Genomic DNA, 20,739 nt, shown 5'->3' on the forward strand with positions numbered 1-20,739 from the left:
ACTTTTTTTGTTATCGTGCTTAAAGTCAGCACACTTAAAATGAAAATAAAAAGATTCAATTGGATATAATAAATAGAAAGGGAGTGCAATGACAACTTACGTGAACATGTCACCAGTATCTATGGTAGCTAGCCAGAAGCTGTAGGAGTTGGCGTAGTAGTTGCAGGTGCCTCTGCCGTGGCACTCAATAAAGGGGGCGCTGCGGAACTCTTCCAGACAGGATCCGGGGGAGGCCAGGGCCTGGCCCGAACCCTCTGCTCCCGCGCTGGTGTGCTGTGGAGGGAAACGAGCAAATCTCCTTTAACCAATCTGAAATGGACTGCAATGCCATACACATATTTTCAGGGGAAACCCTGAATGTCCCAATCCCTTAGAGACCCCAGGTGAAGAATCTACAAAGCTGTGAGAACACTTGATTTGGCAAAATGGAGTATCACTTACCATCACAAAGGAATATCCAATCCACAGAGAGTCCCATCCACTGGGGCAGTTTGGGATCTGAATTGTCTGGCTGTGGACAGCAATGACCATGGCTGGGGCCTCACAGACAGCACACCTACAAAACAACAGACAACGGTGTGATAAACCAGTAGATTCATCCCTATGAAGATTGATACTGAATCCATATTGATACTTGAAAAGTTGTTTTAACATTGTTTACTTTGTTTGTTTCCTGTCAGTGTGATAGGAAAGGTTAAAATATAATGTTGCGGCTTTCAAGCCCTTACCTGCTGATGAAAGGCTTTATGCTCTCCCCAGTGACAGGAGCCATGCTCATTGGCATTGGCTCTGGTGAGGTCAGCCAGTAGGAGTAATCATTTCTTGATGCAAAGTTACAAACATTATTGATGTTGCAGAACAAAAATGGCATGGGGCTGAACTTTCGGAGGCAGCTGCCGGCTGTTCCTGTGGGGGACGGTGAGAAGCAAACATTAGGGATTCCTTCAGAGATTAACACACAAAAACATGCGGACAGTCTATTTCAGACTGAGGCCTTGTATTCTTCACACCTCCAGAACAAAATGTAGACAGCAGCAGCTTAATTAGTCAGTCAGCAGGTCACAATGTTAGTTTCTATATTTTTATATAGTCTGGGACACACCAGCGTGTCACGTCTTGGTGCCAGATACCACAGCACACCTTAAAGAGTCAAATGAAAAGGTAGTAATTTTACTGTTCTAAAAATAAAGAACATTTACCTTTAATAATCATTCGTACTGTGTGTAATTAAACATTGATAAGTACATTTTTTGATTGTTTGGATCCACCACCCGGTTAAAACAAATCTCCCGGCCAATCAGTGATTATACAGTTTAATAAGGTATAAACTCCGGTGGGTGTGGAGAAGGGATATATATAAATTATATTAATTATAGGCTATATGGATATATGGATAATATGAAGGATGCCAGTTAATAATAATACTAATAATAATATAAACTACTTAATACATCTGTGCCATAATGTACAACATTCTGAGTGATGTCACCACTATAATTGGACTGCCATTGGTCGAGAGCCATGCGCCTCTCAAGCGTTGCATCAAAAATTGCTCTGGGAGAAATCTTGACGTGACGCCTGAAGATGCGACACGACGCGCTGGTGTGTCTGGGTCCATAGACATGCGTTATATTAAAAATTGATGCGCAGTGAATTGACACGACATGCTGGTGTGTCCCGTGCTTAGCGTTATCATTAACATTACTCTTTAATCAGAGAGTACGGAGAGGCCAAAGCACAGCAGTCTGTGTATGTTGGTTTGCCTTACCTAAGTCTTGTCCATGTGATCTTTCATTGCCTTGCACATAAAGGAGAGAATAGCCATCGTAAATCAGAGATGTGCCCTGGGGACAAGATGGCACCTCCACCATCTGACTGTGTCTGGTGACAAGGAAGCCATGAGCTTTGGATGAAGGCCCTGGAGAACCCACTGGGCCAGGTGGGCCATCTGGGCCTGGGGGTCCTGTATATCCCCTGGGACCTGAAGGAAAGGATCTTGATTTAATTAACAGTCTCAGGGGTGCAATAACGTACTACTTACTTAGACAAATACAATCTCAGGAGATTCCTAACTCCTTGTCATATATATCTGTAGTATTGTATGGCAGAATTAAATGTATTTAAAAAAATGAATAAAAAGATTGAGGAAAAAAAGGTGAAGGACTCAAATAATTCACACAATGTAAGCTTCTGTAACCCAGCAACGCCATATCGTACAAGTTGCTCTCTTGAACCAAGGCTACATACCCCTGCTGAAGACCTTCTGACTGCACAACCCACCTTCTTTCATTCAGTTACAGTGTGAGGAGGCTTATCCTTTCATTAACAAAATAAAAGACAAAACAAAAGCACATGATCTTTCTGCCCATAAAGCTGACCTGAAGGGCCAATAGGGCCAGGCTCTCCTTTCATTCCAGGTCTTCCATCAAATCCAGGCATGCCATCCTCTCCTTTCAACCCTGTTGGGCCAGTCATACCTGTCAAAGAAAAAGACAGCAGGGATTCAAGATATGATGCTTTTGGTGGACATGTAGATTTAAAGCAGTGCAGTAACAGAACTGAAGTTTTACTTGTGGTGAAGAACTTTGGGATCCTCAAATGTGATGGAAAAAAAGTAATTGATTCATAATGACTTCGTGGCAGTCTAATGGTGTCTTAAAGTTACCTTGTTGTCCTTTTGGTCCTGGATACCCTCTCAGTCCAGCAGGCCCTTGCGGCCCCTGGGGGCCTGGGAAACCAATATCCCCTTTCACAGATATGAAAGGGCCTGGGGGGCCTGGGGGGCCATCAAAACCTGAGGAACAAGTGGCGTTTTTTAGTCGTTTTTGCAATTACATCATTATTATGCCGCCTGCTAATATTTAATGCATCAATTGCAATAGACATGCAGACAGACTAACTGGTAGATAACAAAAGAAAAAGAAGTCACTTAATATAATTAGGTAGCAAGCTGATAATAATTATAACAAATTAAAATAAAACATAAAAAAAATAATAATAATAAAAAAAATAAAAAAATAATAATAATAATAATAATAGTAAGCTGATAATCCTTGTAAAACACTATAGGGGGAATTATTGTACCCGGGTATCACTTGAAAGTGCACAAGCAGTTTACTTACCCCTGGGACCTGGGAAACCTTGGTCCCCTCCCTCTCCTTTGTTTCCAATAATTCCAGGTTCACCTTTCACTCCTAAAAATAACAAAATAGAATACATTACATAACCTCAAGACATCTTATGTGCACTGGAATCATTCGGTTAAAACTCTAGAATCTAGAAAGCATTTGTCAACATGTTCATTAAGATCAATCTGTAATGCACTGACTCTAAGTAAACTTCTAACTCATTCCACCAATGATGCATGATGGCAAACAAAATTTGATCAGAAACAAAAAACGTTGAAAATCCCCTTGTAAGTGAATAATCAGTACAAGTGATCTTCTGCATGCTATTATGGCAGAAATGATTAATACAGATTGCTCTGGGCTAGGAGCTGTCTCGATGTCAATCTGGTTGGATTATTTTACTTGATTGCATAGCACTGTCTCTGTTGAATGTGAAAACATTTCGGAAATATTCTAGGATTGAAAGATACAGAGGCTATAGTACTATGTGTCTTAAACACGAAACAGTAACGGTTATTTCACATTTCTAATGAACAACCCCTGTTTTGATTCATGAATAATGTAATTTCGAATGAGGTTTGAGAAGAAATGTAAGCATTTGTTTGCAGGATGCTCCAAAGTCAGTTCCCTTGTTTGTGGGGAAGGTTGCATCTGGGCTGGCTTTCTTAACCTACTCACTTGAATACATGGGCTCTGTCAAATATAAGGAATACCAACCTGGGAATCCAGCAACTCCTGGGGATCCCTTGTCCCCCTTTTCCCCATTAAGGCCAGGCAGGCCGGTGTTTCCCTGAAAGAAAATCGCAAATCATATTTTATTCTTTGAACAAACCACACATATCCTCCCCAAAGAGTACAGTATCTTAAAATAATGGATTAAGTGTGACTGCTTTATTTTGTTCAGTTTTGTTTTATCTTTGTTCAGCATAGAAAGACCTTCAATAGGCCTTGTCTATAGATGTCCTCTTGATGTGACTAAAGATCACATGCAAATGTAGTTTCCGTTTCATCAAATCAGATGATCCAATTATTTCCTAACTCTTATGTGGCCAATTGAAAATAAGCTCATCGATATTTAGTAGTAGACATATATTTTATTATTTTATTTTAAAATCCTCACAACAGAAATGTAGGTATGCAACAGCAGCCTTTTGATAATAAGTGTAGGTAGTAATTGACTTACAGGTAATCCAGGTGTTCCTACGTCTCCTTTGTAACCTGCCTGTCCGGGCGGTCCACTGAAGCCTTGGATTCCTTTCTCTCCTTTGGACCCAGCACTCCCTGGGTATCCAGGAGGCCCCTGGGCTCCAGGCGCACCTGAAGAGCACAAAATAATAGGTCTAATACGAAATCCTTTCATAACAGTGGAATGGTAATGGAAATAAGTTTGTAATTTTGTTTGCACAGCACAGGCATCTCTTGTCGACATGAAGGTTAGAGCTGATGTATCTACCTGGTTGCCCAGATTCTCCTGGCAGTCCTCTGTCTCCTTTGGGCCCCTGCATGGCTGGGCCAGGTAGACCTCTTTCTCCTGGATGGCCCTGCTGACCTTCGTAACCCGGGGTACCCCTGTCCCCTTTGATTCCTGGTGTTCCTGGAATCCCTGGGATACCCGGAAGACCTTCACTCCCTCTGTCCCCTGAAGAGCAAGAGGAACAGAAAAACATGGTGTGCAATAACCAATTTTAGTTGGCAAAGGGCAGCACATTATACTGTAAATATTCTTTTTTAAATGTATTCTTGACTACCACAGAATATTGTCCAATTATGGAAAAAATGCACTACCATTTGCCTTTCTAAAAATGCATTACATGAAGCAGCTATTTCTGACATATTGTATATAATTGAGACAGAAAGACAATAATAATAATAAAGAATTTAGCCCTTGGATATTGTCAGGCATCAGAAATCGGTGCTCCCTGCTGGATCTAAAGTGAATTGCTTCAATGTGGTCACTGAAATTACTTGCACCCTTTTCACTGAAAATGAGGTGGCAGAGTGCAGACATGAAGATTTCACCCCTAAAGGTCTTAAATTAAAGAGGCTAGCGAATTTAAAAAATATACCAACAAGTGTCTGCAGCTCAATTAACTTGTGTGACAGATATTGTCCCTACACTAAAAGTAGGCTACCAGCTGACAAAGAATAAAATAAGGTACATCTTTAGACACACAGATCAAAGGCAGGGCAGTTTCATAGCAATTCAAAGCATAAACTACTATCTTATTCTTGTAAACATCAAATATGTAAAATGTCAGAGGCCTTACCTTTATCCCCCGTCAGACCTGGTGTCCCTGGGAGCCCTTTGCCTGGAACACCTGTACAGCAGGAAACAATGAACACCAAACCAGTTATACAATGTGTGGAGATATGTTCAACAACAGACACAGTGTGTTAACCCCCCTTGTTTCCTCCCGATTGATGTGAGAATTTATGAATTTATGACAGATTTATGCTTTGAAGATTATGTTTAAGCAGCATCCCAAGTCCTGTTGTCCTGTTACATGAAAAGCAGTGAAAATATGCAGTCCCACAAATCACAATAAGGGATTTTCCATTCATTTTCATAAAACCCTCCAAAACCAGAGATCCACAAATAAGGGAAAACACATGAATGATGGTAAACTGTTGCAAAAGACTGGATGCGCTCACCTGGATCACCTCTCTCTCCAGGTACTCCTGGGATTCCATCTATGCCAGGGTCCCCCTTTTCCCCTTTTGTGCCAGATTCACCCTGAAGTCCTTGTTCACCTGGAAACCACATTTTTAACATGTGTCAAAAACAGGGATACTTTTCTGAAAAACAGTTTTTAAGTGTAATATCAACCTAGAGGGAACAATTAACATTGAATTGGATTGGACTTAGTCACGACTGTCACTCCACTCTTTTCAGTAGAGTCTAAAGCCCTCTATGAACTCAGTCCAGTCAACGGCAATCTTGACAGTTTTCTCCAGGCTAATTGCTACTACTACTGTGTTTTAATGGTAACAAGACTGATATGGAACTTGAGTTTATAACATAGAAGAAACCAAATCAAATCTCAAACCAAAGAAACAAACAAACAAAAAGGAACTGGTCTGGAAGGCAGTGGAAATGAGATAGAGGATTTAAGGATTATAGACTGCTTTCACACCTGGCCTTCCGTGTGACCCCGGCTGTCCCGGAAGCCCCGGTAATCCGTGCACTCCTTTCTCCCCGGGGAGTCCGGGACTACCTGAAGAAAGACATAAGATTGTATTTAAGAAAGACATTAGTATATACATGGCCATATTTTTCAAAAAAAAGGATATTTACATATGGTTTTGTTGAGTTAAACCGTGTAAAATCATTGACTTATACATATCATAATCAGCAAAATACATAGTAATGCGACCGTGAGTTAGACCACACAGCAACTCTGCACTTAATCGTGTTGTGATTATGTACTGCTATAGCGATACTGATATATGTACTATTTGAAAAGGTTAAGCTAGTAAAGGCCGTCTGCATTAACACATTTTCAGTTTCTTCAATAACAAAATGTCTTCTGCAGTGACTGTCATAGGACAACAATGATAACAGCATACTTGCCTCGATATCCTTGGGATCCCGTGTCTCCTTTATCCCCAGCTTTTCCTGGCATTCCTGGGACACCAGCAATGCCCTTGTGGCCTTTTTCACCTGGTTCTCCTGGAAACCCTGTGAAGCCTGGCTCACCCTAACAACATACACATATTTATGTTACAGTACATGTAGCCTGTAAAAATGGATTTGAACTCATAATACACTGGTATATTTGCATTGTTTTTATGTATAGGTGTATTGGCACCAATAACAGAAATAGGTTTACCTTTTCTCCTTGAGGCCCTGGAACTCCAATGCCTGGCAATCCTGCATCACCTTTCACTCCTTTATCCCCAGCGAGCCCTGGTGTACCAGGGTCCCCAGGGGTACCAGAAATACCTTTGGTTCCTTTTGGCCCAATAGAACCTGTAGGACACATATTTACATCTTTACATTAAAGGATATTGTAAAATACAGATGTAATATAAACCCGATACAGTATGTAGCATTTACGTTCACTAAGCCAGGGATCTGCAAATGTGGTCCTGGAGGAACATAGTCCTGAAGGTCTTGTCCCCAAGGGAACCATTTTTGTGGCAGCAGTTTTACATTCTCGAGTGGTTGGAAATAATAGCCATAATAATTGGATTTCCCACTCCAAGCACATTGGTAATAGCTAATGTTCCCCTAATGGGATCAAGGTTGTTGGTACTGTTTTATTTTCAAATTAAAACTTATATTGTACACTTCCTTAAGGAGGGAGACTCACCTGGTATTCCCATTTCCCCCATGCCACCCTTTGGGCCTGGGGTACCAGGAAACCCAGGTTGTCCTGGTTCACCTTGGTCACCTTTAGCACCTGGAAAATACATCAAGAACAATCAGATTGTAACTTTGAATATTATTTCTGCAGGTATTGTTAAGACCAAGCATTTACTCAAGTTGTTATCATGCAGAAGGATTTTGGTTTAGAGATCAACATAAAACACATTAATGCTTCTAAGTTTCAAACATTTAGTAGTCTGCATTAATTAGTCTACCTCATTTTTTGAGGCAGGGATTCAGCCAGGACCACCATACAACTTGTGAGAGCTTGAACAATTATACCAAGAAGAAACAGAATATTGCACAATCCATACCTGGTAGAGACTCACCCCAAAAGACTCACAGCTGTAATTGCTGCCAAAGGTGGTTCTACCAAGTATTGGCTCATCACAATTTCAGGTTGTTACACAATAAAATGTGAAAAAGTTCCAGGCGGGGGAAGTTTTCCTATAGCCATTGTAAATCTTGTGAAACAACAGCTTGGAAATGCCCACTTAATGGAGAGGGAAACTCATAAATAAACAAAATATGGGGCAGCATTGTGGAGTAGTGGTTAGGGCTCTGGACTCTTGAGCAAGATACTTTACTTAGATTGCTCCAGTAAATGCCCAGCTGTATAAATGGGTACAAATGTAGAAATAATGTGATATGTTGTAACAATTGTAAGTCACCCTGTATAAGGGTATCTGCTAAGGAATCGGGTAATAAAATATACCAATTAAGTAATTCCAGCAATTCATTGCTTTGAAATACAATTAAAAATATATATTTCATCATAACATCTAGCTGTAGACCACACAGAAAGCCTTGTCTTTTTCACATTTCTTAAAAGTAATAGTTGGAGGGAAAGAGATATTGCTTAACACTGAGATGTTACCTGGCTGGCCAGGTTGGCCTCGATCTCCATCTTTCCCTGGCATTCCTGGGCTGCCTGGTTCTCCCTGATAACCCGGCGATCCTCTTATTCCAGGATCACCTGTGAGAAATTGAGTAAATATTAATAAACTGTTTAGGAAGTTTGCTGTTGTGATTAAATTTAATATCAATCTGTAACAGTTAATAGCAGTTTACTGCCTCCTCAGTGGCCCATCAACTAAATGTCTCAGTTTTCTGATTTTGAAAGGTTAGCCCATAGATTTTCGGTTAATCCTGGACATTCTGTGACCTGCTCTGCTTGTCCTGGGTAGATCATTGAGAGATCAAACACTTGTGACTGCCTGGGCATGTGAGAGTGTGGGGCCACAGATAAATGTAAGGTAAGATATATTACTCGGCTCTGGAGACACCTCACACACACTGCGAATGTCCTTACCTATGTCACCAGGGTCCCCCTTGTCTCCCTTCAGGTGCTCCATGTCCACATCAGTCATATTCCCAGGAGGCCCTGGTATACCCTGCTCCCCTGTGTCTCCTTTGGCTCCTGGTTCACCAGATTCTCCTCTCACCCCAGGGAGGCCTTGGTCACCTGAAACACCATCACACATAACCCAGTTGTTTTATATACAATGAACACCCATTTGTAGCCATATGTCTGCATTAGTTTTACTGAAAAGCACTCACCTTTTGGGCCAGGGGTACCAGGGCTGCCTTTAGTACCCTGTGATCCAGGGAATCCGGGGGTTCCCATCACTCCCATTTCTCCCTTGGGGCCTGGCAATTCGAATAAAAATACTCTCTCACACACAGTATACTCTCTGACACACACAACTGATTTTCTACAGCAATGTTCAGAGAATAACTGTTGTTTGAAATATGATATTCCAGGAGCACTACAGCACAGGACAGTAAACAGTGATTTCAAGCGTACCTGGATCTCCAGGGAAACCCTCTCTCCCTGAGGGGCCAGGTATCCCAGGAAGCCCACGGTCTCCTGGACTCCCAGAGTAGCCCTGGATCCCCTTCTCTCCCTGGGGCCCAGGCATGTCCAGGCCTGGAAAACCAGGGTAGCCTTTCTCACCCTTCTGTCCCTGTGATCCTGTAAAGTACATCAAAACAATAATTAAAACAACAACAACAATAATAGTAATAATATGTTTTTAATTACAATAACTAATTAATTTATTGCATGAACTTCTACCTACCAAATGGGCCAGGAAATCCTGGAGGGCCCTCAGGTCCAGGTTGACCTGGGTCACCGGTCCCTGGGGGACCAGGAGGGCCCCGAAAGCCCTGTGGGCCTGGCAAACCTGGATCACCTGCAAGAAACACACACACTTAATAATTGACAAATAGATTGGATCTTTTAAGTAAATATCAATGCCACCAGGTGCTAATGCTTCATAAGACAGTAGTAGCAGCTGGCATTTAGTTTGAACTCTTCATTTAATGGGAGGTGGATTCATATTGAATAGAATAAGTAACTGTGACTTTACATGCATTTGTTTTTAAAACTATAATCAGGATATACTAAACGTGTTTAAGCTCTGTCTATTTTACTTTACATAAAAAAAAATGAACTTCCTGGATATCAACCATGAATTAATCAACCCATAATTTATCAAAATCAATTGCAGTTTTTAGTTTTTTTTACACAACAATTACATACAAATTTAATTCCTCTAAAGTCTTTCACAATCTCTCATTATCCACATCTCCACGATACAGGTGTGCAATTTCAAATGGAACAGGACAAATGAGCCAATCTATCAAATGACAAATCCTTATTTTTAAAAAGCATGACCATAGTAAATGGGAGCTCATATGACTGGTTTCTTATTCCCGCAAGAAGTGAAATAATGAAATGCACTTGATTGTTAAATTAATGTTTATACAACCATTTTCTCTCTGTAAACTGGGCAGTCCCACCTTCCCTAGCCCAGACATCATTTCCCCTGTATTATACCATGTCAAATGTTGTCCCATAATCACCAAAACTTTACCTTTCACACCATGAGTTCCCGGTGGTCCCGTATGTCCCGACTGTCCCGGGATTCCTTGAAATCCTGGGTTCCCTTTCTCTCCTTGGAGTCCAGGAACACCTTCAGGGCCTGTGGCTCCCTTAGGCCCTGGAAGACCAATCCCCGGTTCACCCTGACAGATGAATTGGAGAAAAGTTAACGCACAGGGAGATTCTCTAAAAAGCTCAGGCTACGTTTCCTAAATAAACTGATGTAGAGAAACAGCAAATACCTTTTTTTCTAATTACGATTTCATTTGACATTAAATATACAGCATGTGTGAATAGCACATTCAAATTCCCATACATGCAAGTCCCCTGAGAACAAGAATTATTTAGTTTTGAGTACAGAAGATATTTCCATCTGTATACAAAAGATATACAGTGGGGGAAAAAAGTATTTGATCCCCTGCTGATTTTGTATGTTTGCCCACTGACAAAGAAATTATCAGTCTATAATTTTAATGGTAGGTGTATTTTAACACTGAGAGACAGAATAACAACAACAAAATCCAGAAAAATGCATTTCAAAAAAGTTATACATTGATTTGCATGTTAATGAGGGAAATAAGTATTTGACCCCTTCGACTTAGTACTTGGTGGTAAAACCCTTGTTGGCAATCACAGAGGTCAGACGTTTCTTGTAGTTGGCCACCAGGTTTGCACACATCTCAGGAGGGATTTTGTCCCACTCCTCTTTGCAGATCCTCTCCAAGTCATTAAGGTTTCGAGGCTGATGTTTGGCAACTCGAACCTTCAGCTCCCTCCACAGAATTTCTATGGGATTAAGGTCTGGAGACTGGCTAGGCCACTCCAGGACCTTAATGTGCTTCTTCTTGAGCCACTCCTTTGTTGCCTTGGCTGTGTGTTTTGGGTCATTGTCATGGTGGAATACCCATCCACGACCCATTTTCAATGCCCTGGCTGAGGGAAGGAGGTTCTCACCCAAGATTTGACGGTACATGGGCCCGTCCATCGTCCCTTTGATGCGGTGCAGTTGTCCTGTCCCCTTAGCAGAAAAACACCCCCAAAGCATAATGTTTCCACCTCCATGTTTGACGGTGGGGATGGTGTTCTTGGGGTCATTCCTCCTCCTCCAAACACAGCGAGTTGAGATGATGCCAAAGAGCTTGATTTTGGTCTCATCTGACCACAACACTTTCACCCAGTTCTCCTCTGAATCATTCAGATGTTGGCAAACTTCAGACGGGCCTGTACATGTGCTTTCTTGAGCAGGGGGACCTTGCGGGTGCTGCAGGATTTCAGTCCTTCACGGCGTAGTGTTACCAATTGTTTTCTTGGTGACTATGGTCCCAGCTGCCTTGAGATCATTAACAAGATCCTCCCGTGTAGTTCTGGGCTGATTCCTCAACCGTTCTCATGATCATTGAAACTCCACGAGGTGAGATCTTGCATGGAGCCCCAGACCGAGGGAGACTGACAGTTATTTTGTGTTTCTTCCATTTGCGAATAATCGCACCAACTGTTGTCACCTTCTCACCAAGCTGCTTGGTGATGGTCTTGTAGCCCATTCCAGCCTTGTGTAGGTCTACAATCTTGTCCCTGACATCCTTGGACAGCTCTTTGGTCTTGGCCATGATGGAGAGTTTGGAATCTGATTGATTGATTGCTTCTGTGGACAGGTGTCTTTTATACAGGTAACGAGCTGAGATTAGGAGCACTCCCTTTAAGAGAGTGCTCCTAATCTCAGCTCGTTACCTGTATAAAAGACACCTGGGAGCCAGAAATCTTGCTGATTGATAGGGGATCAAATACTTATTTCCCTCATTAACATGCAAATCAATGTATAACTTTTTTGAAATGCGTTTTTCTGGATTTTTTTGTTGTTATTCTGTCTCTCACTGTTAAAATACACCTACCATTAAAATTATAGACTGATCATTTCTTTGTCAGTGGGCAAACGTACAAAATCAGCAGGGGATCAAATACTTTTTTCCCTCACTGTATATGATAAATCTTAGTTCAAGGCACTTTTCTATACCAGTAATGACTTTTGTATGTCTACACGCTCAGTTGCGCATCTGGGGTAGGATTGCCAGCTTCATTTTCTCAAGCACATGTAACCTATACTAAAATAGCATTAAACAGACAGGTTTGAATTCTCCCATAATAGGCACATGGTCACATTAGTGTAGTAATAATCAAGAACAGAACCCAATTTGAAATGGCTATTTTTAATACAAATCCCATTACTTGTGAGATCAGTAATTTACCTTCTGCCCAACTGGGCCTGGGTGTCCAACCAAACCGTCCTGGCCTGGGCGTCCCGAGGGGCCAGGCTGACCAGCGGCCCCAGGCATTCCTGGGTAACCTAAAGAATCATTTAGAAACAAGTATTTAAAACTTTACAAATGAAGGAGATTAATTTGTTTTAAAACTATGGCCTCCTTACCTTGGTGCAATTCTTTATTTCAAATGTTTTTTAGTCTGTCAACATTTAAGACAGAAGTGATTGTTTGGGAGACTCACCTTTGGGTCCAGGAGGCCCTGGAAAACCTATTCCAGGAATACCCTGGTCACCTTTTTGTCCCTGTAGGCCAGGGATGCCAGGGCTTCCCTGTGGACCATGGTCACCTAGAAAAATAAGACAGTTTTTTGTGAGTTTTTCCAAGAAGTTTAGTTAATGAGGATAATTGTTGACTTGGGAGGGGTGTTTAAAAAGCCCAAGCATGACATATTATTTGAGATGTTGGGTCCTTTCGAGTAATGTTTGCAAATCCATAACATAAAACTGTTTTCTTCAGAAAATAACTGCTTCAAAATCCAAATCCATTAATGATCCAATATATGATAAATGAGAAACAGATTGATTTAGAGACATAAAGGCTGATTGATAGTTCAAACCCTTGCTAAGTGTGAAAATATATAAGTCTCCTTTTCCCAGATGCTGCATGTATTTATTTCTGCAAACTGCATCACTTGCCTTGAATTCCTGGTCTCCCAGTGGGTCCCTGTGGTCCAGGACTGCCTGCCGGCCCAGGGACACTCAGTATTTGGCCACGTTCACCCTTAGCTCCTGAGAAACCAAGAGCAGTCAATCATTCATTGAACCATAAAGTACTAATATAAACATGTCAATGTAAACATGTCAGGCAAAATCAAGAAGTGAATGAATATTCTGGTAATTAACAAAGAGATTAAATTAGCTTTGGTCCAGCAATACATGTCTGAGTTTCAGAACTAATTGAAATCAGTAGGTCAGATATCATTCAGACTTGAAAAATACAAAAACCTATCAACATACCTGAGTTATACAGCACATATACATGTTTTTTGTAGCTCAACCCAATAAACATTTCTATTTGTGGGATTTCCAAGATTTAAAATGTAAAAAATACATGTATCCCTGTTATCATTGGAAGATGATCTCTGAATTAAAGTTCTCAGTCATCAATACACCTAAACCTACCTGCAAAACCAGGAGCTCCTGGGTTTCCTGGGACTCCCTGGTTTCCCTTCTCTCCGGGTTCACCTGGACGGCCGTACCCTGGGATTCCAGGAGGTCCCCTGTCCCCATGGGGCCCTGGCAGACCTGGGTCCCCATCCCTTCCTTGGTCTCCTTTGTTACCCTCATTTGCCTGAAAAGAACATGCAAAACACTGAATTTTAGTGGGAAAGTAACTTATTATTTTTAAGCATAATACAATACAATTCAAATATTGTTTAAAAAAAGTGCAAAACATGACTGTAACAACTCATTTTAAAATCTGTGTATTCAGAACTACAGATATATGCAGCTTCTACACAAATGAATATTATACAATAATGCCATTCTGTATGAGGTGAGACTCGTCTGGCTGATATTGCAAGCTTACATTTTGCGGAATTGAATACAATTAATTGATCAGCTCAACCACACAGGGAAATGCTTTCTAGAGCATTTCTGTAAGCATTTTTTAAAGTTAATTTGTAAATTATATATACTCATAGAATAAACAAAGAAATGCAAAAACTGAAAATCAATGCTGTGCATTTCCACGTTTCACTACTACTGATATTTCTCATGCTATATTATACAAAAAACAAATGTGATTCTTACATATTTGTATTTTAAATATGGAGTTAGGTACTTTGAATCATTCTCTTAAATATGGTGGGAAGTTTGGCACATAGTCTGTACTCACTGGTAGTCCTCTGGGGCCAGGGGGTCCACGAGTGCCATTATGCCCTGGAAATCCATCTAATCCTGGAATTCCAGGAGTACCCTTGATGCCTGGGCTGCCCTTGTCCCCTTTCAGGCCAGGTGCAAAGAAGACATCCCCTGGTTCCCCGTGTGCACCTGGATTTCCTATCAGGCCTGGTGCTCCGTTGATACCCTACATATGAGACCAAAGTGTAAGTCAAAGATGGAATTCAATTCACTGGGATTGGGACTTTTTAGTTCAAAACTGAAGTTAACTCACAGGGAGGCCTTGTGCACCTTCTGTCCCTGGCACACCTTTCTCACCTTTCTTCCCAGGTTGCCCTGGAAAACCTGTTTTTTGAGATACAATTGACCATGTTATCAAGGAAGAGGTATTGGATGAGGTTGAGGGTGGATGGTAGTCTGATCATAGCAGCAAACAAACACAAGGGTTCTCTTGATTTTGACAAATGTACCTGAAGCATTTTTCCCCTACCTTGCTGTCCTGTAGGACCCATGGGTCCAGGAAGTCCGGGTGGCCCAAAGGCTTCACAGTGGATACAGGTATCTCCTTTGTCCCCTGTGCGAAATATCATCAAATGAGAAAAGGGAATGACACTAATACAAGCTAACATTTACAGTTAAATGGTTTATATTTCTGAGCTACCTAGTGCTCTGACCCTTACTTACTCTTACATTTCCCCAAAAAAGCAAGAAATGTCTGTTTTAGTGTGTTTGTATCAGTAAAAGGCAATATCTTTTTGATGTACCTTTCTGTCCTGACTCTCCTTGAAATCCTGGTGAGCCGGGAGGACCTGGGGGGCCTTGTGAAATATTACATGGCCCAACACCTAGAGCAGAAATTCACATGGAAAGGCACATTATTATTGGCTGGTGTGGTGAATTGGAAAAGCAATGTTGATGTCAGAATATAACATTGACAGGAATGGAAAAAGCCCCTATGTATTACCCGGGATCCCATCTTTTCATGACGCACATTTCATCACCAGCGACAGTTCACCAATTTGCATATTTGTCAGCAAATTGCATATTGAGTTACAAATAACACACAGACTTTGACCACGTTCACACTTGAGATTTAAGTCGGCCCTGGGCCGGGTCAAAACTAGTCCCGCTTTTCGACCCGGCCTAAATCTTTCAACCCGGCCTAATGCCGGCCTAAATGTAAATGTGAACGCGCCGGGCCCTGGGCCGGGTGGAAAGCGTCAGCGTGTGACGCAACCCAACCCCGCCCCCAGAGACGCGTGTCTGAGAGACGCAGAATAAACAGAATAAACACAGGCACCAAGACAGCTCACACCGCTGCAGGACACACAGTATTGTCTCTATATTGTTTGAATATCATATCGCTCTAAAGCCTTAAATGTACTGATACATTTCACTAGCTTACATCTTTATATATATATTATAAAAGTCTAGGCTAAGTAATGAGTTATAATGTAAACAGTTCAAACTACTCGGTCGATTAAAATAAAAGTGTGTAGCTGGTAAACTTGCTATTGTTTGTATGATTGAAGTCTGAAATTTAACAGTATGCTTTTTACACGTGGAAATTGCATTGTGAAACTGTGAACGGGACCATAACTTTATTAATTATCCGAATTTTGCATTAGAACAATATAAATTTAACCGAAGCAGGTTTCCATTCAAATCAGTGCATTTTAATACGAGACCAGTTATTCACTATCCAATCCGAAATGCAGTTATATTGAGCTGAGCAGTACAATCACAAATGCTGTCGTTAGAGGTGACAACTGGGACGATGCGGAAATTAAAGCCCTGTTTACAATGTGGATGAAGATAAAGTTAAAACAAAAACCGCAGGAAGTGCAGCGCTGCTGTCTGATATCACTATAGACGCATCACAGAGGCTTAATTATTTCGATGCATACGATTGCACACTAAGGCACACGATTTTTTGTGATTTAATGTGGATGTCCTAATAAATGTGCTTCGCTTTCGGGTGAATTGTATAACAGCACTTTTAGACTTGCAGAAAGGCAGATAGACATTTGAAAAGGGAAATATATGAATTAGATTCCCCATTGAACCAGCACATTTTTAATTATTTTAGAAAGCTTCAGCTGCAAAGGGTTAAGATTACTTTCAAATAAAATATAGAACCGAACAATAGCCAATCGATATTAATAAGTTGTGATTATAAATACAGCGCATACACCTGTAAGCAGACATAATGTCCTGCATCACTGGTTTGTTTGAGCAGATGTTTATTCCCGGCATGCATTTCATTTAGGCCGCCTTTTCGCCCGCATATGTGACGCACTGAGGCTCCTAAACCGCAAGTGTGAACAGGGTGTCTGAAAAAAGCCGGACTAAATTTGAGGCGCCCAGGGCCGGCCTAATAAGTGTAAACGGGGTCTTTGAGACTAGCAGTTGTAGTCGGAACATACATATTCAATTCAGTAAATAAATATGGATGGTAATTTGTGCCAAAATAATTAAATTTTATATATATATATTTTGATTTAATCATGTATGTGTGTATTTATATTGTATTTTATTAATTTTTTTGTTTTGTTTTTTTATTTTTTATTTTAACACAACGATGTTGTGTATAAGGAAATGGAGTATTATACAAATACTGAAAACACCCCACACAGGTCCCCTTCGGTTAAAGGAAGAATATAGATGTTAATTCAAAAAGATGCCCCAAAGAGCAGTTCATTCGCACAACAGAATACAATTAATAAGTAGGTCAGATAAAAGGAGCAGACAATAACACTGAAAACAGTTTAACACCAAAACCGCACTAGCTGCTTTTTGAGCCGCTTTTGTAATGTAAAAGTAAATATCTCTTCATATTTGAATTTCTCCTGCATATCTGTTCTTAGGCCTATATGTTAATAAACATTTTCATTAAATACATATAAGGCATTTCAGCTGTAAACTGCTAAAAATTAATACTTTATAAATATATAATTTTTTTCTCCTTCAACTGGGACCGCAGTTTATGTGATACTGAGGTTATACTGAATATAATTTAGCCGACAGTATGGGCTTTGTAATAACATTAGTCATTGTGAAAGAGTTATAATTGTGTCGATTCCTGAAACAATTGATTTTCTACACATCATTCATATATAGCTATGTGACGGGAGTGAAGGGAGTCTCTCTTGTAATTCGCCCTCCCGACCATTGACAGCGCTGTGTAGGAAGGGCCAATATCTGGGAAGAGGGTTGAGTCATAGTTGGGGCAGAAGTTCCCGTGGGGGCAGCCATCTTGATTTGGGGCAGGACCATGTGGAAGAGCCCCATTTCTGTAATCTGTGCTGTGCTCGCCGATTGGTTGCGGTGGGGCAGTGCACTGATTGCAGGGGTGGGGCCCAGCACTATTTAGGCTGCAGGGTTCTGCCATTTGGTCTCCCGGTCTTGGCCTGAGAAGACGTGCTGGTATAGGAGAGTGGTGGCGCTATGTGCGTTGTTTACACAGACCACAGACCACAGACCACAGACCACAGACCACAGACCACAGACCACAGACCACAGACCACAGACCACAGACCACAGACCACAGACCACGGACCTCCTACTGGCCACCTGTAGAGTCTGGAACCCCTTTGTTCAGCAGGAGAAAACCCTTGGTGAACGTGGAACAACCCCAGCGGGGGTGGAGGGGCGGGAGCCCAATCTGCACCATAGTCTGACGAAGAGACTAGTGGCTTTGTGTTTTCTGGACTGTTTGGGGTTCATCTTGTATCTTAGTCTTCTCACCATCGCCGGTCATGGGAATACTTTTTCTTTTTTGGCACCTGGCCCCTGTGTTTTAGTGTGCTGTGTGGTTTCTGTTTATAGTTTAACGGGAACCCCAAATAAATCTCCACCAGACACCCAGTGCTGGTAGTGGTTGTTCATCATCCTCCTGGGTTTTATTGTCACTACTTCCTGGTCACGCCAAGCTCTTTCCCTGCACCCCACCACAAGCTATTATTATTCTGCTTTGATATGCAGCTGTAATAGACAGAGCCATTTCAAAGTGCTTTCGTTGCATATTTTTTTCATATTTCAGTTTTGTGCTATTTTTAGAACTTGTTATTTATGTTTTATGATTGTATGTCTGCCTACATATGTGCATACCAATTTATACACCCGTTTATACTGTTTTTATTTCTTGTTTATGTATATGTGTACATTTTGATAAACAATTGAACAATCGCAGGTGATCTAGCTCGTCTGCCTGTCCTCTGATCGGCTCAGCAAGTCTATAACTTTCCTTTTGAATTCAATCTTTTGTTATTGTGTAAAGCTGGTGACTGAAGGTGCATCTCATGTAAACAGCTTCCTTCAGTGTAACATCTGCTCTCCACACATTTACTGCAGAGAGTCTGGGCGACTTGAATGCACCCGAGTAAACAAGCCAACTGAGTGATGCATTAATCGATAAAAAGGGGAGAAAATGAAATGTTGAAATACATTAGAACTAGGCTGTGGGTGAAATTAAATAGTTGAAAAACAGACTGCCGTCACTGTAGGATTTGATAAAAGTATGTTTTGGAATCATGGGTCATTAAAGAATATTCAATCTAAATCAAAAGGGACAGCGCCTGTGTGTAGAGTGTGCATGTGTAGTTTGTAACGCTGGTGATGAAATGTACCCCGTGATGAAATGATGTAGACCTGTATTACCCCCACTGTTCAACTGAAGGCTGGTCTTGTTAGTTATTTTTAATGCATTTTTGTCTAATGTTTCTTACTGCTGTACATCTTCATGTCTAAAACGAACCTGTAAATTAAATTATTAAAAATCTAACAGTAGATTTTTCAAGTGCTCTAATTGTCTATTGTCTGTAATGATACATTTTCCCAGCCTATAGGAATTATTCTCCCCCCTTGGACTTTTTCACATTTTCAAGTGTTACAACCTGACATTCTGATGCATTTACTCTTTTTGCCATTGATTTACACAACCTACTCAATGTCTCGCAGAGGCAAGATCATTTTTATTGTGAAACAAAAGTTAATGAAAAAAAAAAACATGAAATGTCTTGGTTAGTCCAAGGGGGTTTAATTCATCATATAGGCTTTGAACTGCTTGTTATCTGCAAACTGAATGCTTCTTCATTTTATCACGTTTTAACAAAAACCTAGGTCTTTTCTGGGTTTCTAAAAGGAACACTGGTTAGAGGTGAATGCAGGGTAAATATAAAAGTCAAAGTAATATACAGTAGTATAGTTGTAGAGTTTAGGAATATACAGTTATGACTATAACATTTGTGTCATTTAACTATCCCTGTTAATGTATCCAAACAATAAGTTCAGTACAATAAACACAATAGGCAAATTAGATCATGCTTTTGGCATTTCATGTGGAGAAGTAATGAAGAATATTGTTTTTGCAGTACCTGGAGGCCCCGGGGGACCTGGAAAGCCGGGGAGCCCGTCCTGACCTCTCTCACCGGGCAGTGACAGCCCAGGAGCCCCTTGATCACCCTTCTGACCAGACTCTCCTGGATACCCTGGATTACCTGGGGGTCCCTGGAGACTGAGACCTGATAGAGAACATTAGAAAGTAATTAAATTAAACAAAACAAACAAAAACACACATATAACTCTCTTCTGTTTTCTTTTAAGCAGGTTAAGGGTCGTCTAAAATAGCTTTCCTCTTCACTGTATTTCACTGCATTTGACAAGTTGACAAGTTACTTTGTGCAGCTTATTTTCTCAACTGATGTATCAAAGCATAAATACAGTTAAGTATAATATGAGAAACTACATTAACATATTGATTACCACAACAGGAGTGAAATACATGATTAATTCATAGTTTTCTTATATAAAGTACAGATATGTTATCACATTATTTCCTACTGTTTTCTAGTGAATATAATATAAATTAAGTGTATAAAAAATAACCTTTATTTGAACCATTATGCTAAAAACATATATGCCATAAATATATAATCCTATAAATATATATTTACCTGGAGGACCTGACTCTCCTTGAATACCAGGAAAACCTGCCAAAGAATTTGCCACAATTAAGGCCATCCTCACAAAACAAAAGCAAATTCCACCCACACACTTAACATACACAGCAAGCCTGAACTATTAAAGAAACTTTGTTACCGTAAAGTAATTCAGGACATTTAGTTTTTGTCTTATTAAGTCAAAAGTAACAAATATTTCTAAGTCATAAGAAGTATTTTAGCTACAGACACACAGT

At 40.7% G+C, this 20,739-nt stretch overlaps 1 protein-coding gene and 1 long non-coding RNA gene across 2 annotated transcripts in view; one reads left to right on the forward strand and one right to left on the reverse strand.

The window, feature by feature from the left end:
• The window catches only part of LOC136750978 (uncharacterized), a 147,243-nt gene extending 127,125 nt beyond the window's left edge, over nucleotides 1-20,118 (forward strand). Inside the window, exon 3 of the long non-coding RNA XR_010816978.1 lies at nucleotides 19,916-20,118. This is a non-coding gene — a long non-coding RNA (uncharacterized LOC136750978). The remainder of the gene's footprint in view (nucleotides 1-19,915) is intronic.
• Nucleotides 1-20,739, reverse strand: part of col4a1 (collagen, type IV, alpha 1) — a 55,394-nt gene that overhangs the window by 2,334 nt on the left and 32,321 nt on the right. The window contains exons 20-51 of the mRNA XM_066706168.1: nucleotides 20,498-20,533; nucleotides 19,919-20,065; nucleotides 15,308-15,388; nucleotides 15,034-15,117; nucleotides 14,818-14,888; nucleotides 14,539-14,730; nucleotides 13,824-13,992; nucleotides 13,338-13,430; nucleotides 12,884-12,988; nucleotides 12,628-12,725; nucleotides 10,377-10,527; nucleotides 9,579-9,692; nucleotides 9,305-9,472; nucleotides 9,058-9,147; nucleotides 8,810-8,962; nucleotides 8,375-8,473; nucleotides 7,442-7,531; nucleotides 6,959-7,098; nucleotides 6,700-6,826; nucleotides 6,263-6,343; nucleotides 5,781-5,879; nucleotides 5,396-5,446; nucleotides 4,582-4,767; nucleotides 4,312-4,445; nucleotides 3,846-3,918; nucleotides 3,123-3,194; nucleotides 2,666-2,794; nucleotides 2,379-2,477; nucleotides 1,769-1,981; nucleotides 729-906; nucleotides 442-556; nucleotides 101-273 (exon numbers count right to left, since the gene is read on the reverse strand). Of these exons, the coding sequence (XP_066562265.1) occupies nucleotides 101-273; nucleotides 442-556; nucleotides 729-906; nucleotides 1,769-1,981; nucleotides 2,379-2,477; nucleotides 2,666-2,794; nucleotides 3,123-3,194; nucleotides 3,846-3,918; nucleotides 4,312-4,445; nucleotides 4,582-4,767; nucleotides 5,396-5,446; nucleotides 5,781-5,879; nucleotides 6,263-6,343; nucleotides 6,700-6,826; nucleotides 6,959-7,098; nucleotides 7,442-7,531; nucleotides 8,375-8,473; nucleotides 8,810-8,962; nucleotides 9,058-9,147; nucleotides 9,305-9,472; nucleotides 9,579-9,692; nucleotides 10,377-10,527; nucleotides 12,628-12,725; nucleotides 12,884-12,988; nucleotides 13,338-13,430; nucleotides 13,824-13,992; nucleotides 14,539-14,730; nucleotides 14,818-14,888; nucleotides 15,034-15,117; nucleotides 15,308-15,388; nucleotides 19,919-20,065; nucleotides 20,498-20,533 (3,811 nt within the window). The remainder of the gene's footprint in view (nucleotides 1-100; nucleotides 274-441; nucleotides 557-728; nucleotides 907-1,768; nucleotides 1,982-2,378; nucleotides 2,478-2,665; nucleotides 2,795-3,122; nucleotides 3,195-3,845; nucleotides 3,919-4,311; nucleotides 4,446-4,581; nucleotides 4,768-5,395; nucleotides 5,447-5,780; nucleotides 5,880-6,262; nucleotides 6,344-6,699; nucleotides 6,827-6,958; nucleotides 7,099-7,441; nucleotides 7,532-8,374; nucleotides 8,474-8,809; nucleotides 8,963-9,057; nucleotides 9,148-9,304; nucleotides 9,473-9,578; nucleotides 9,693-10,376; nucleotides 10,528-12,627; nucleotides 12,726-12,883; nucleotides 12,989-13,337; nucleotides 13,431-13,823; nucleotides 13,993-14,538; nucleotides 14,731-14,817; nucleotides 14,889-15,033; nucleotides 15,118-15,307; nucleotides 15,389-19,918; nucleotides 20,066-20,497; nucleotides 20,534-20,739) is intronic.

The sequence above is a fragment of the Amia ocellicauda genome, chromosome 6 (genome assembly GCF_036373705.1).
Source record: "Amia ocellicauda isolate fAmiCal2 chromosome 6, fAmiCal2.hap1, whole genome shotgun sequence".
NCBI classification, from domain to species: domain Eukaryota; kingdom Metazoa; phylum Chordata; class Actinopteri; order Amiiformes; family Amiidae; genus Amia; species Amia ocellicauda.